At 37.7% G+C, this 14409-nt stretch overlaps 1 protein-coding gene across 2 annotated transcripts in view; it reads left to right on the top strand.

The window, feature by feature from the left end:
- LOC126354034 (probable sodium/potassium/calcium exchanger CG1090) overlaps positions 1-14409 on the top strand; it is a 448803-nt gene that overhangs the window by 404459 nt on the left and 29935 nt on the right. For both annotated transcript variants that reach the window (XM_050003370.1, XM_050003369.1), the window contains exons 7-9: positions 12385-12521; positions 12630-12837; positions 12961-13062. In XM_050003370.1, the coding sequence (XP_049859327.1) occupies positions 12385-12521; positions 12630-12837; positions 12961-13062 (447 nt within the window). The remainder of the gene's footprint in view (positions 1-12384; positions 12522-12629; positions 12838-12960; positions 13063-14409) is intronic.

Genomic DNA, 14409 nt, shown 5'->3' with positions numbered 1-14409 from the left:
GCTGTTACTATTGATGAGGTGATGAACCATCTTTGTGTTGTTTCTTTGTCTTCCTGGGTATATGATGTAATGTTGATATGTCCATACAAGTATTATAAATGATGTAACTGTTACCTATCCATACCAACATGTTTGTGAACATCAAAATGTGCTCTAATAGGTTATGGGCTTTTTTTAAATCTGTTATATTGTCTTCAGATTTAAGTCTGATAAAAGTTACTGCTTTAGTTACAGACAAACTAAAGGGAATAAATGATTACAAGTGGAAAATTGGAAAAAATCATGGGGCTATGTCATGGATATAAGTACCTAATACAGAGAAGAATGCAGATGTGTGGGCCATTTCCTTTTGGAAATGCAGGCAATGCACATTTATATTTATATTTCTTATTGCTTGTAATCATCAAATGATGGAAAACACAACAAAGTCATAGAAAGCTTGGGATACCCTGGAAAACCTGCTTGCTGGTTGGAATAAAACTTGGTGAATGGATCTCTGGGATGTTCTGTTGGACACCACATTATTTAGATTTTAGGGAAATGTTCAGAACTGTGTGACTTGTATTCTGGCTATAGCCAACAGACCTCAGACCATGGCCAAACCAGCCAATGACTAATTGCACTCATTATGCTGAAAGGTTTACCGAAAGTTTGTCTGCCTACTGGATTAAAATTTTTCACATCAGAGAACATCAAGGAAAAATTTCTAAATGGAAGAGTGGAAGAGTACATGAAGTTGAACAAAGGTGGTGGTGATACTGCTTTATTCACAGAAGCGTTTTTATAAAGCCCATCAGAAAACTAAATGTTTCAATTGCTAGAAGTATGATCACCTCATTCTGACTATCCCAAGAGACAAAAACAAAGAAGTATCCCAAGGGAACATATAAGTCATTATTTAGTGTACTTAGTTAGTCAGACTTCAATGAGACTGAGTGGTTCATTGATTCTGGAGCACTGTCACACGTTCTTCAAGAAAGATATGGCTTCGAGGTTTTGTACCAAGGCACCAACTGTAAGTGAAGATTACTGTGTGTTCTGGCTGAGTGAACTCCATGCTGAACAGGGCAAGGCATAAGAAGTAGTGGAAAGTAGGAGGTGCAGGAAGTGACAGTGCAGACATTCACCAAGACCCAGATTACATCACAGAGGAGGACATTCTGCCAATGGACCCTGTTGTTCCAGAAGATGACTAGTGAGTCAGAAGCTAAGCCTTGGTATAAAAACCCAAAAGTTCAGGTAACAGTTTTGCAATCATTGCTTTGTATGTTGATAATTTTTATGTATTTTGTAGTAACAGTCTGATGAGTTTGAAACTAAAGATCTAGGAGAAGCAAAGTCCTGCATAGATATGTGTATAGTGAGAAACTGGGAAGAAGGTAATTTAAAATTTGACCAGAAGGGTTATATTGTAGATGTGCTTGAGTGCATAAATGTGTTTGATTGTACTTATGAATGAACATCAGTGGAGGATGCAATAAAGCTTCGGGATGTGTAGGATGAAAAGGTTCAAGTGCCATATCTGGAACTTCTAGAATGTTTTCTGTCTATCACTACTAATACAAGACCTGACATGTCTTATGCAACAAGACTTTAAGCCAGTATAATTCTAATTTTACTAGTGTGTGTTGGAGGACAGCAAAAAGATCCTTCATTAATGCAAGGGTACTAGGTACTATGGTGTTGGGTTTAACCATGGGGATTTTAAAGATCTGTTTGTAACTGGTTTTTTTGACCTAAATTTTATAGATGATTTAACTACTTGATTGGTGCTTATGAGATGCTTTTCTGTTGGGGAAAAATATAATTTCTTAGGAGAGTAAGAAACTGAAATATGTTGCCACATTCACTACTGAAGGTGAATGTGCAGCATTAAGTTCTGCAGCCAAAGTCGTATTGTATTTGAGACAACTGTCAGAAGAATTTTGAAATAATAAACATCAAAACATGGAAGCATTTTTCATGACAACTAGAGTTCTGTTAAACTGTTACTAAAACCTATTTTGCATTCTAAGCTGAAACATATTTGTGCTACTTATTAGATAATGTGCGAAGAGAAGTGACATTGTTGTTAAGAACTTGCAGACAAAGAAAACGTTTTCTAGTGTATTAACTAAAATCACTTGCTAGGGAGCAACACATGTATCTTACATGTAAGTAGAAAATGTCATCGGATAAAGTAGTAGTGCTTTGTATTGGTAATCTGGTACATTATTTCATCTTTGTTATAACCATCTGTGAGGTGGTGGACTATCTTTGTTTTCTTTATTATCCTGTGTGTACAATGCAATACTCATGTGTGCATACAAGTATTATGAATGATGTAATTGTTATTGTGAATTTTGGGCTGTTGGAAAATGTAAAAGGAGAGAACTGAAGCATTTGAGATATGGTGCCATGGAAAGATGTTGAAAATTTGGTGGAATGGTAAAAAATAATGTGCTTCTCTACAGAATCAACAAGGAGACAAACATGTGGAAAACTGACAAGGAGGTTGAACAGAATGCTGGGACATGCTTCAAGTTATTAAAAAAAGACTTAAGCAAGTGGTAGAGAATAAAAACTGTAGTGGAAGATAGAGATTGGAATATATTGAACAAATAACTTAAGATGTTCAGTGCAAGTGCTACTCTGGCATGGGAGAGTAATTTGTAGCAGGCTTCATTTAACCAGTCACAAGAAATGACTAAAAAAAGAAAAAGAAAAAAATTAAGTAGATCTGACCTATCTTAAAAATGAGACTGATAGAAAGTTCACTGCTTCAGAGACTTGGAAAATCAACCAAACAACAAATCCAACAGGCTATGTACTCTGAACAGCTGGAAGGTAGTGTGCTTTCACAGCTTTGACACCACCTACAAATATTGTGAGGCCTATATTAATGCCTAACCTTACACTGTGGGCAATATGTAGAAGCAAACTGCCTCATGAAATTCAAACATTTTTCATGTCCAACAAAGGACTCCCACATGAGGTTAAGTTATGGTTAGCAGATTGTGTTTTCAAGTTGCAAGATGGCTGCACTCAATACCCAGCATCCACCAACAGTACTTACACTCAACAGACATCTTGGGTGCCAATGTAGATGACGATTACCGAATGCATCTGATCACTTCTGATGCCTGTCAGCATGCCATGCAAAGAGCAGCAATAGCCATCTCAACCTTTCCTGCATCAGGTACTGCCTGAACAGCACTGCATACACCCAAAATGCCCAACACTGCCAATACTAGTCATCACTCTCCAGCGGCTGAGCTACACTGCATCCAGCTGACGATAAGCTGCCAAGCACCACCCACCTCTCAGGGAATGGATAGTGACCAACAGATTGCGCACAACACCACCATGCTCAAGTTGTTCTTCCTTGTGAATATCAAACAACACCCAAAACCTTCACTAGATGTCAGAGGTCATGAGACTAAAGCACGCTTTAGATCCACCAGTGTAAACTGAAAAACTTAGCTCCCACTATCAGCCATCAGCAGTAGCTGACTCTATTTATGTGACCAGAATACCAACCAGCATATACTGGTGGACTATGCCCCTGAACTCAGCACTATCCTGGTCCCCATTACTCTTCAACTGACAGTAATATTTTATGTCACCCCAGGGTGGTCAATGGATTGATCGTTATAACATATGGTACTGCCACACATAACATTAATTTTGACAATGGACAGACTTTCAAGTGGACCTTCCTACAGGTGGACAAGAACAAACACCGTTAGCAGTAGATTTTCTTCACCAGTTTCATCCAGGTTAAATGTCTAATGTTTGCATCTTGGGCACAATCAGGAGACCTTCAATTCAGGCTGTCCTACAGCTCACCAGTGCACTTCAGACACCGATGTAGGTGCTTCAGCTATTACATTCATCACTCACTCAACTAGTAGATGCTAAGCCTCAGCTCCTATCATTGTTACCTCCATCTTCCACCAATGTGGATAGCCTACTTTCACAGGACTTTAAACTCTCAGACATTTAACATAACATGGAGGACCAAAAAATCAGAGTGCAAAACTTCATCCCCATCCCTTGGGATAATAATGAGTATGCCCACCTCAACAAGTTACTGACCCAGGATTTACTTAAACTGGATTCAGTAGACACTCCTAAGAATGTGAAGACATGCTGATTCCAAAGATATGCTATGAACACTGTTCAACATAGCATAAAGCTGTTAGAATCATGGCACACTACTCTACCTTTGCACTGCAGTCACCTCTTTTCTGCATCTATGAATCACATACAGGTTAGTGACAGTGCAATTTGTGACTAGACAATTGGTGACAATGACTCTCCCATATGTGCATTTGGTGCATCATATACCTAAACAACCATGGCATTAAGTGTAACATGCTTAAAGTGGCTGTAGATGAATTGCCCTCGGACAGCTCTTGAGCTTCACCAATCGATTTGGCTTCAAAAAAGAATGACACATTTCATATGTGTGGGGATCATAGTTCGCTCAATGCCAGACACATCCCTGATTGATATCCTGTGCCCAACACCCAAGAACTCTTCCCATTACTTATCAGATGCTTCCAGTTTTAGTGTCTTAGACTGTGAGAAGGCACACTTGCCAATGCCAATGGCAACAGAGGACTTTCCTAAAACTGCTCCTTTTCAGATTATTTGATTTTTTTTATTCTGTTTGGACTGAAAAATATGGCACAAGCTTAGCACAGATTCATCACTCTCCATTGCACAAACTCCCATTTTACTTTCCATACCGGTACAATAAATTAAGTTTTTCTTCTTCACCACATCAGCATGAAATTACCTTAAACTCCTTTTTAACATCCTGGAATAGTTAGGCATAATGATGAACATAAAACTTGACAACAAGAAGTAACATTTGTAGGTCACTCGATTTCATCAGAGAGGATCAGACTAGTGAAGGAACGGACTTGATTAATTCAGATAACACCTAGGCCCTCAACTTAAAAGAAACTTCATATGCCTTTGGGCATGATCAATTTCCTGGCATCACATTCCACAAGCAGCAGCTATTCAAGCACATCTCACCAATGCCCTTTCCAATACAAACAATAAGGAAAATGAAGTGTTCCATAGTTGGAAGGGATTTTACAAGTTTATGAATGTATCAAAAAGTAGTTACAGGAAGCAGTGAGGTCAGCTCACTTTTTTGGCATATCCTGTGTCTGTGTCACTGCTGACACTAGTGACACCCATCACCACATTTTTACAACAAACAGTGAATGGTATCCAGCAGCCACTACATTTTTTCTCGTGCAAGTTAAAAAGGATCCCAGCACTTGAGGTCAGCATGCAGCCACAAATTAGTAGCACTTTAAGAGGTAGTGAAATACTTCAGTGGACACCTCAAAGGCCTCCTCCTCACACTTTCCATGAATCACAGCCAATTGTTCCATGCCATCTACATTCTTAGGAGGGACATTTCCACTGCCACGTCAGTTTATTGCTCACTTTAAACAGGCATCAGACATATGACCAAGGGAGAAAACATAGTGGCAGACTATGTCTCAGATTAATGCCTGCAGCACTCTCGCTGATTTCAGTGATTTAGCTGCAGCACAAGAGCAAGACAAACAGTCCCAAGATGAGCTTTTGGTCCCCAGCATTAATATACTTAACTCTATCATACGTTTATTGTGTAGCACATCACAGGATGGACCACAACCCTTAATCCCAAGGTTGTTCAGGAAAACGATCTTTGACATTTTACACAATTTGCCCCATCCAGTGGTGTGCCGTAGCATGAACTGATTTTGGAACACTTAGTTTGGTCATGATTAAGGCAACTGCAGGAAATGATCATGTGCCTGCATTCTTTGCCAGCACAGCTAAACCAGATGCCATTCATTCAAACTGCATGAACATGAAAAATAGTATTGGCCCTACATCTTACCTGAGAAGACAGGCAAATCTATGTTTTCTAGTGGAAAAACACTCCTGTCAGAGAGCAAAAAAGTGTGAATTTCTTCCTGTTTATTTACAAAGTTCTGACTGAAAAGTGGGGTACCACCTGCCTCATTCTGCATTTCTCAGCACCTACAAAAAATTCCCCAAATATTTTCACAGGTGATCATGTTCACACTCTTTTTTAATATGCAACTCACCTCTAACACCAACAGGCTCCCCTAACTGTAACAAGCTCACAGCCATTAGTCCATCACTGTAAGTCGCTCATACCCATCTGCCTCCACTTGCCCATTCTCACTCACTCATTCAGCCCAACTCATTGTCTTTATCTGTTTGTGTCTCTCTGTCATTGTCTCCAGTGTCACAGCTGCAGTCTCCTTCATTCTGCCCTACTACTACAGCCTCCCTTCACTGTCAATGTCTGCCATTTGCTTTCTCTTACTGCTAATATTTCATTCCTTCCTTCTCACTACTGCTGTTTCTTCACTCTCTCTCTCTCTCTCTCTCTCTCTCTCTCTCTCTCTCTCTCTCTCTCTCTCTCTCTCTCTCTCTCTCTCTCTCTCTCTTCTTCATTGTCATAGTCATAGACTCTGGCTCTCATTATCACTGGCTCTCACCAACTTCAACTTTCTCCTTCTCTTTATTCCTCTCCTACGGGCACTGGTCTCCTTCACTCTTTCCCTAGCACTGTCCTGTCAGTGTCAACTATGTTCCTCTGCCAATGTGTTCCTCTCTTTCTCTCACACTGCCATTGTCTCCTACACTCTTTCTATACCACAACCACTGTCCCCGATCGTTCAGTATCTGTTACTTTTCCGTCCTTTTCCCACTCACACACTCTTCTTCACTATCAGCAGAAAAAAATGCAAATATGCTCAAATGGCAAAATATTTGTTAAACTTTTTAAAGGTTCTGAGGAAGGTAGAATGAGGCAGCTGGTACTTACTTTTCAGTCAGTGTCTTTTAAATACACAGGAACATATTCACATTTTTTGTTCTCCAATTGGAGTATTTTTCTGCGAGTTCCCTTCTTTTGCAACAGGACATGTCACTAATATAAAATGAAATGTATTGGTCAGTAAAATTTTGATAATTTGCTTGTATGAAATTGAAATAGTGCAAAACGAATTTTACTCCTCAGATCGGATTTTATGTTCAAAAAATTTTGTATGTGCTTCATCACTACAACATCAGTTTCCCATAACCCTTACAATGATAATGGAGACACTTTACAGCATATTTCTCCATGCTGCATCACTTTATAAACTTTGTTTTTGGCTCACACTGGATTTTACTAGTGTGTTTTATGTGTGTAAGTGAAGTAACTCTGAACATCTTTATCCTGGAAATGGCTAAAAATTTAAAGAAGATTTTCGGGGTTATTAGAGATTGGAATCTTAGGGGTACATCATAATAAGCCGGCCAGGGTGGCCGAGCGGTTCTAGGCACTACAGTCTGGAACCGCATGACCGCTACGGTCGCAGGTTCAAATCCTGCCTCAGGCATGGATATGTGTGATGTCCTTAGGTTAGTTAGGTTTAAGTAGTTCTAAGTTCTAGGGGACTGATGACCTCAGAAGTTAAGTCCCATAGTGCTCAGAGCCCTTTGAACATCATAATAATGTCTGCCATTTGCTGTGCATAGCTGTCTAGGAATCTACAGCTCAGGTTTGGTACTCAAGAACTGAGTTTTTGAGTTGTTTCTCACTAGTAATGGTTGGTTGAGTAACTATGACCCTCTGTATCTTGGAAACTGATAAAGATATCAAGAAAATTTTCAAGCTTGTTTAAGATTGGGATCATACAAATATATTGTAAAAATTTCAGTCATTTATTATGCATAGCCATCTTCCAATCCATAGCTCAATTTTGGTTCAAAAAAATTGTCAAGAAATATTTTTTTCATGATTTCTGATGAACTGCCACTGAACTAATGGTGCCTCCACAACTACCTAAGGCCCACCATAGACCATATGAAATGCAAAAAGAACCAACCTATTTGCTCCATTTGCATAAACTGGAGGAAGTGTGTAATATTCATATTTTGACCCTGCACTGCAGGGTAGTGACACTAAGATGATGCTTCCATTGGGTATACAAATAGTCCCTTGTCCAAGGAATATACAAAATTCTAGACCCTACTTTTCAATCACAAACAGAACCTGAGATATAGATACCAGATATATCTAATTTTTATTGACAAAATGAAATGTCATGTGGCTAGGGCCTCCCATTGGTTAGACCAGTCTTTTTAGTTGATACCATTTCTGCAGCTTGTGTGTCAAGTTTTTATGAATGGCATTGTGGAACATGCTGATAAGCATTTTGTTGCATGTGTACCAGTAACATTTGTAGATTAGAGAAAGTTTTTGACAACGTTGTCCGGAATGTATTCTTTTAAATACTGAAATTAGCAAGTATAAAACACAGGGAACCAAAGTTTATTTACAACTTGTAAAGAAACCAGTCTGTAGTTGTAAGAGTCGAAGGACTAGAAAGAGAAGCAGTGGTTGAAAAGGGAGTGAGATATGGTTGTAGCTCATTCCTGATGTTATTCAATCTGTACATAAGCAGTGATTGAAAAGGGAGTGAGATGTGGTTGTAGCCCATTCTTGATGTTATTCAATCTATACATTGATCAAGCATTAAAGAAAACCAAGCAGAAATTTGGAGAGAGAATTAAAGTTCAGAGAGAGTGAAAATAGGGAATTTGCTTAGGGTATGAGACACTAAAAGTAACATGTGAGTTTTGCTGTTTGGGCAGGAAGTTAATTGATGGTGGCTGAAGTACGGGATATAAAACGCAGACTGGAAATAACAAGCAAAATATTTTGAATATAGTATAACTTTATGTGATAGGAGGCTTTTTTAAATTATTTGTCTGGTGTGTAGGATGGACAATAAACAGTTCACATAAGAAAAACTAGAAGATTTTTAAATGTGGTGCTACAGAAGACTACCGAAGATTATATGGGCAGATCAGAAAACAGATGAAGAGTTATTGACCTGAACTGAAATTTATTCCATAGCTTGGCCATATGAAGAGTAGGACATCCTGGGGTATCAAGGAGCAGTCAGTTTGGTGACAGGAAAGTGTGGTGACTATACTGAGAAGATTCAAATGATTGTAAGTTGCAGTACTTATGAAGAGATAAAGATATTTTCACAGTATAAATTAGTTTGGAGGTGTGTATCACACCCATTTTCGAACTATGATCACAGTAACAACAACTGTGATGTAATGTAGTCACAATGCGTTTTAAATTTAAATGTAGGACTCTAAATTGTCAGAAAAACAAATTCTCTAAGTTTCCCTTTTGCAGTTCAGCTCATACTTTGGGTAAGTTTTACTGCACTGCACTGAAAGAGCTCCTTCATTATTACTTCACTCTATGTGATTTTCTATTTCATGTGTTTACACAATGCAGTAATCGTCAGAAAAATATGTATGAACTATTAAGTGCATAATGTCGAGACTATTCATGGATGATGCTGCTAAATGTAGAGAAGCCACAACCCTAAAAAATTGTGGCAAAATGAAGTAGACCTGCAGAGTTTCAGTGCATAGTGCAGGGACTGCCAGTTTGTACTCAAAATATGAAATATATTGTTCACAAATAAATGGAAATACCCATTACAAGGTTGTCGCACAGTTACTAGAAGCAGTTGTATCCATTAAATATCTGGGAATATGTGTAGGGATCAATTTAAAGAGGATCAACATAGAAAAAGCAGATGCCACACTGAGATTCATTGAAAGAATCCTCAAAAAATATAGTTTGCCCACAAAGGAGGTTGCTAACAAAACTCTCATTCAACTGACATTAGAGTATTGCTCATCAGTCAGGAACTCTTTGTGAATAGGATTGATAAAGGAGGTGAGAAGATTCAAAGAACAGAGAGCAGGTTTTTTCACTGGTTTGTTTAGTAAGTGTGAAGCCAGCATGGAGATACTCATCCAACTCTAATGACAGACATTACAAGAGAGGCGTTATACACCATGGGGTGATTTACTGTTAAAATTCCAGGAATGTACAGTCCTAGAGACGTCAGAAAATATACTTATACCTCCTATGTATAACTCATGCAAAGACGACAAAGGTAAAATTACAGAGATTCAAGCTCACATAGAGGCTTATCAACAATCAATCTTTCTGCTCTCCATTTGTGACAAAAGAGAAGTGAGAGAAGTGACAATGGTAAACAAAGTATTTTCCATCATACACAATAAGACGATGTATGGGGTACCTATTTAGATATAGAAGTGGAAATTGTTTGATGAACATGGTCATATAGGCAACAGGAACTGAGAGAAGAAACATCAGATGAAAAATGTTTAATAATTCTGGCAGATAGATTACAGGAATACAACATAAAACACCTTCTGAAAGTATAGAATGTCCTATATAATCTCATTCTGTTGGTATTTCATGGATCAGACAAACATTGTGTTAATAAGGAACTCTCAGAATGTTATGAAACCCACAATTATTAACTTACAAATCACCGTGAGAAGAGGGGATAACTCTTTGAGCCTGCTCATTTCCACTCCACAACTCTAATCACTACCACAAGTTGGACAACATAAAGATAGTAGCAATAATATTTTCCATATATCTCCATGTAGAAATATGATTACTCTACTATGCAGTTTACTCTGAAACAAATACTCTTAACAGCTAATATACTGTGTGTATATGCCCCAGGACCACAGAGAAATCTGGGAAAAACCAGGGAATTCTTTCATCTAGGAGAAATCCAGGAAAAACCTGGATGTTTTTTAGAATTCCAGGAATTCTTCATTGTTTTAGTTTCCAGTTAATTTTGACTGATAAGTGCTGATACTCTAACAAAGAATTTTCCTTTTGCTTGCTACAGCAGAATAACATTGCAGCAATAAAACAGACAAGGGAACAACACCAAAACAAAATGTTAGCTGTAAAAAACAACAAAACACAGTGCACACACAAGCATCTGCTGACAGTAAGATTTGTCAAAGATTATGCAATACTCATAACAACAAACTGCTTTGAGTGCATCTTTCTCATGGGCCTCGTTGTAATGAGAGTGATGTCACAACTGTTTACATTTCTAACAAGTCGCAGAAAAATGTTGTGAATGGTGGTTTGAGAAGTGTTACTTTTAAAGTAAATTTTCTTTACATAAGACAAATTATGTTACATGTGAGAAAGTACAATGAATTTATTGAATCACAGAATATTAGACTCTTATTCGTAACTTATCACTGAGGACGGGCCACTTAGAAAAATTTCAGGTCCAGTAAACCAGACATTTATGCCATTATTTAAAATTTTACTGGCACATTTTTGTTTGATGTATCTTAAAGGGTAACACATGCCAAAAAGACCAAGTTTCAAGGTTAGTTTTGCATATTTACTTTAGTTCTTTCATAGATTACAAATTATGCAGTAACGGTGGCAGAAAGTGTATAATTATCATTCAATAAAGTACGAAGTGAGCTCTTAAGCATTTTCACTTATAATTGGCTTTTCTGTGAAAAAGATGGAGTTCTCAGTGGAACATGTATTCATACAGATAACCCACAAAATATGTGGTGCACAGAAGTGAAATTTATAATAATGCTTGTCACAAATATCCAGCTGCTGCACTTTAGACTGTGCTCTTAGGATCCTGTCTAACCACACCCTCAGAAAAAAAAGAAAAAAAAAAAAACAGCAAAAACTTTTGATGATCAATGTTATATAGTGAAAACTTAGCTTTTCTTATAGCCACACTGTATGTATATTCATTCAAACCATGAACTTCCCTTTTTGTGTTCATGCTACTTAACAATGATGTTTCCATTGGCTGACTACATCATATATCCTATTCTCTGAATATATACTGTCTTTGGTTGGCAAGATCATGTGATATGAGCTATGATTGGCTAACAGAAGCACATTTCAATCTCAATTTCAGCGCATTGAAAGCTACTGTGCTGTGTTTGGTGAAATTTGTGTTTATATTTTCATAATATGAAAATATGCAGGATAAACATCACCACATAACAAAGATCTTTCCAAAATGCATTGTTTTTTGCAGGGTTTTATTTACTAAAGTGCCATAAAGTCCTATGCCAGTGCATAAAACATTCACCATTCAAAGGACTGATAAGGTTTACAGCTCTGGGGGAAAGTGTACTGTCACTTAACATAGTAAAAATGTACTTTCAGCTGGGGTATAGTGTATTGACACCTGAGAAAAAGTGTATTTTTATCTGGGAAATCCGAGAAAAATCAGGGACTTTTTTTGTCCTTGTATACAGCCTGATATAGCATTTATCACCACCATATTTTGCTGCATGTCACATTATATATTACTTATAACAACATATTTATTTTCCTAATGGAAACATGCTTATGACAAAGATGACAGACTCATCAGTTTCTAAAAATAAGTATAATTCTGAATGTGGATGAGAAGGAAATAATCTCTCCGCATGCTATTTCCCTGTTAGACATGGAGAAAGGACCAACTCCACAGCAGCAGGAGTTGCAGCAGCCAACAGGGGGGCCACCACCTGTGCCTCCACCTCCAGCAGCAATCCCACCAACCACTGACTACTACAAACCTAAGGACTACAATGTTCCTGATGTAAGTAATAAGAGCTGGTCTAATATACCAGGCTGTTCATTGCTTATTTAACTAGTGATATCGAGGCAATAATGTTGAAATATGAATGTTGCAAAACCTCACTTTCAGGTATCTCCATTAGTTATGCCGACTGATGCAGGAATGTGGGAAAAGATTTCATGGGGAGTAACTTTACCCATCCATGCATTCTGTCGTGCAACCATGCCAGACTGCAGGAAAGAGAAATGGCGCCACTGGTACCCTTTTACATTCCTTGTGTCAATGGTTTGGATCTCATTTTACTCTTACATAATGGTCTGGATGATCACAATTATAGGTGAGGAATTACTTTTAATGAGAATATTGCATTCTGTTTTATTCTTCAGTTGGTAACCAATTGCAGGTTTTGTGTAATGAGAAGACGTGGTCTGAAAGAAATTATGGTGTCTTTGTGTTCCAGGTAGTACACTGGGGATACCAGACACAGTGATGGGTCTGACTTTCATGGCAGCTGGCGTTAGTGTCCCTGATGCACTCTCCAGCTTGGCAGTTGTCAAAGAAGGTAGGCAGTATCATTTTTGCATATTGCTACATCATGAAAAAATGAAATTAATTGTTTTCCCCTTCCCATTAATTTTAAATTTGTGATCTTTATCATTTAACTCATCACTCATTTATTTCTTGGTGTCTTCCTAGTGGGACAGTCGTTGAAACTGTGACATTTCTTTTACCTGCAAAGTCCACCTCTTTGAATTAATTGAATGGTTGTAAATAACAGGCACACAAGTTGTGCTTCATTTATTTTTCCACATAGATTAAATATAGTGTTAGATACTAGTTCACATATGACAAAATATAATACTCCTTAACACTAATTCATTTCACTGATTCATTCACACACCATGTTCTGTAAACCCTGTCATGAACAGAAGCCCTCAAGGATGAGGAACAAGTCAAGTTATAAATTGATATGCTTAAGCAGCCACTGCTGGTTTCAGCTGTAAATTATGATTACTGTTAATGTATTCAAACTGATAATTATGTTAATTACTCATAGAGTACTTTATATAACTAAGTTAGGAGTAAAACAATTACTTAGGAAAAAAACTCTACAGCCCCTCTTTACATACTTTTCAGCTACTGTTTTATCTAATACTTCAAACAAACCATTTCTGTAATTTTACACAGACCACTATCAGCTCTTTATACACTGGAAAAATGAGGATCAGTCTAATACAGGTATTAGACTTACGCAGAATTTACATTCTTGAATCCAAGTATTCATTAAACTATAGAAGGAATAGCTAATGGTATTCCTTTACTTTGCTTCTGAAAGGTTGGGGTTTTCAATCTTCTGCCTGATTTCCACTGACAACCTGTTATATGAGGGTGATCCCATAAGTACCCGGCCTGACTGAGAGATGGCAGCCATTGTTGAAAAATCTCTCTGGATTAGAATGTATACAATCTATAAAGCATATGTTTCAAGTTTGAAGACATCACATTGCTTAGTTTTTGTTTGACAGCCATCAATAGTGAACGTTGTGAGTGAACATGTGAAAATGGAGAAAATTGGTCATCGTTATGTGATACAATTTTATTTTTTCCTGAAAGGCTTCAGTGCAACCAATATTAAAGCTGAAATACATTCTACTTTGGAAGAGTCTGCTCCTTTGTTGACTACAGTAAAATATTGGGTAGCTGAGTTTAAACGAGGCTGTACGAGCTGCCAAGACGAGCAATGCAGTGGTCAACCAAATGAGGTGACTACTCCAGAATAGTAAAGAAAATCCACAAAGCCGTACTAGATGATCATTGACTGAAAGTGTGAGACATAGTAATTTTTAAAAAAATGCTGTACATTGCATATTAATTCAAAATTTGGACATGAGAAAACTGTGTGCAAGTT

This window comes from Schistocerca gregaria, chromosome 3, assembly GCF_023897955.1.
Source record: "Schistocerca gregaria isolate iqSchGreg1 chromosome 3, iqSchGreg1.2, whole genome shotgun sequence".
In the NCBI taxonomy this organism is placed as follows: domain Eukaryota; kingdom Metazoa; phylum Arthropoda; class Insecta; order Orthoptera; family Acrididae; genus Schistocerca; species Schistocerca gregaria.
Note: the sequence above shows the minus strand (reverse complement) of the source record. Positions and strands in the feature narration are given on the sequence as shown.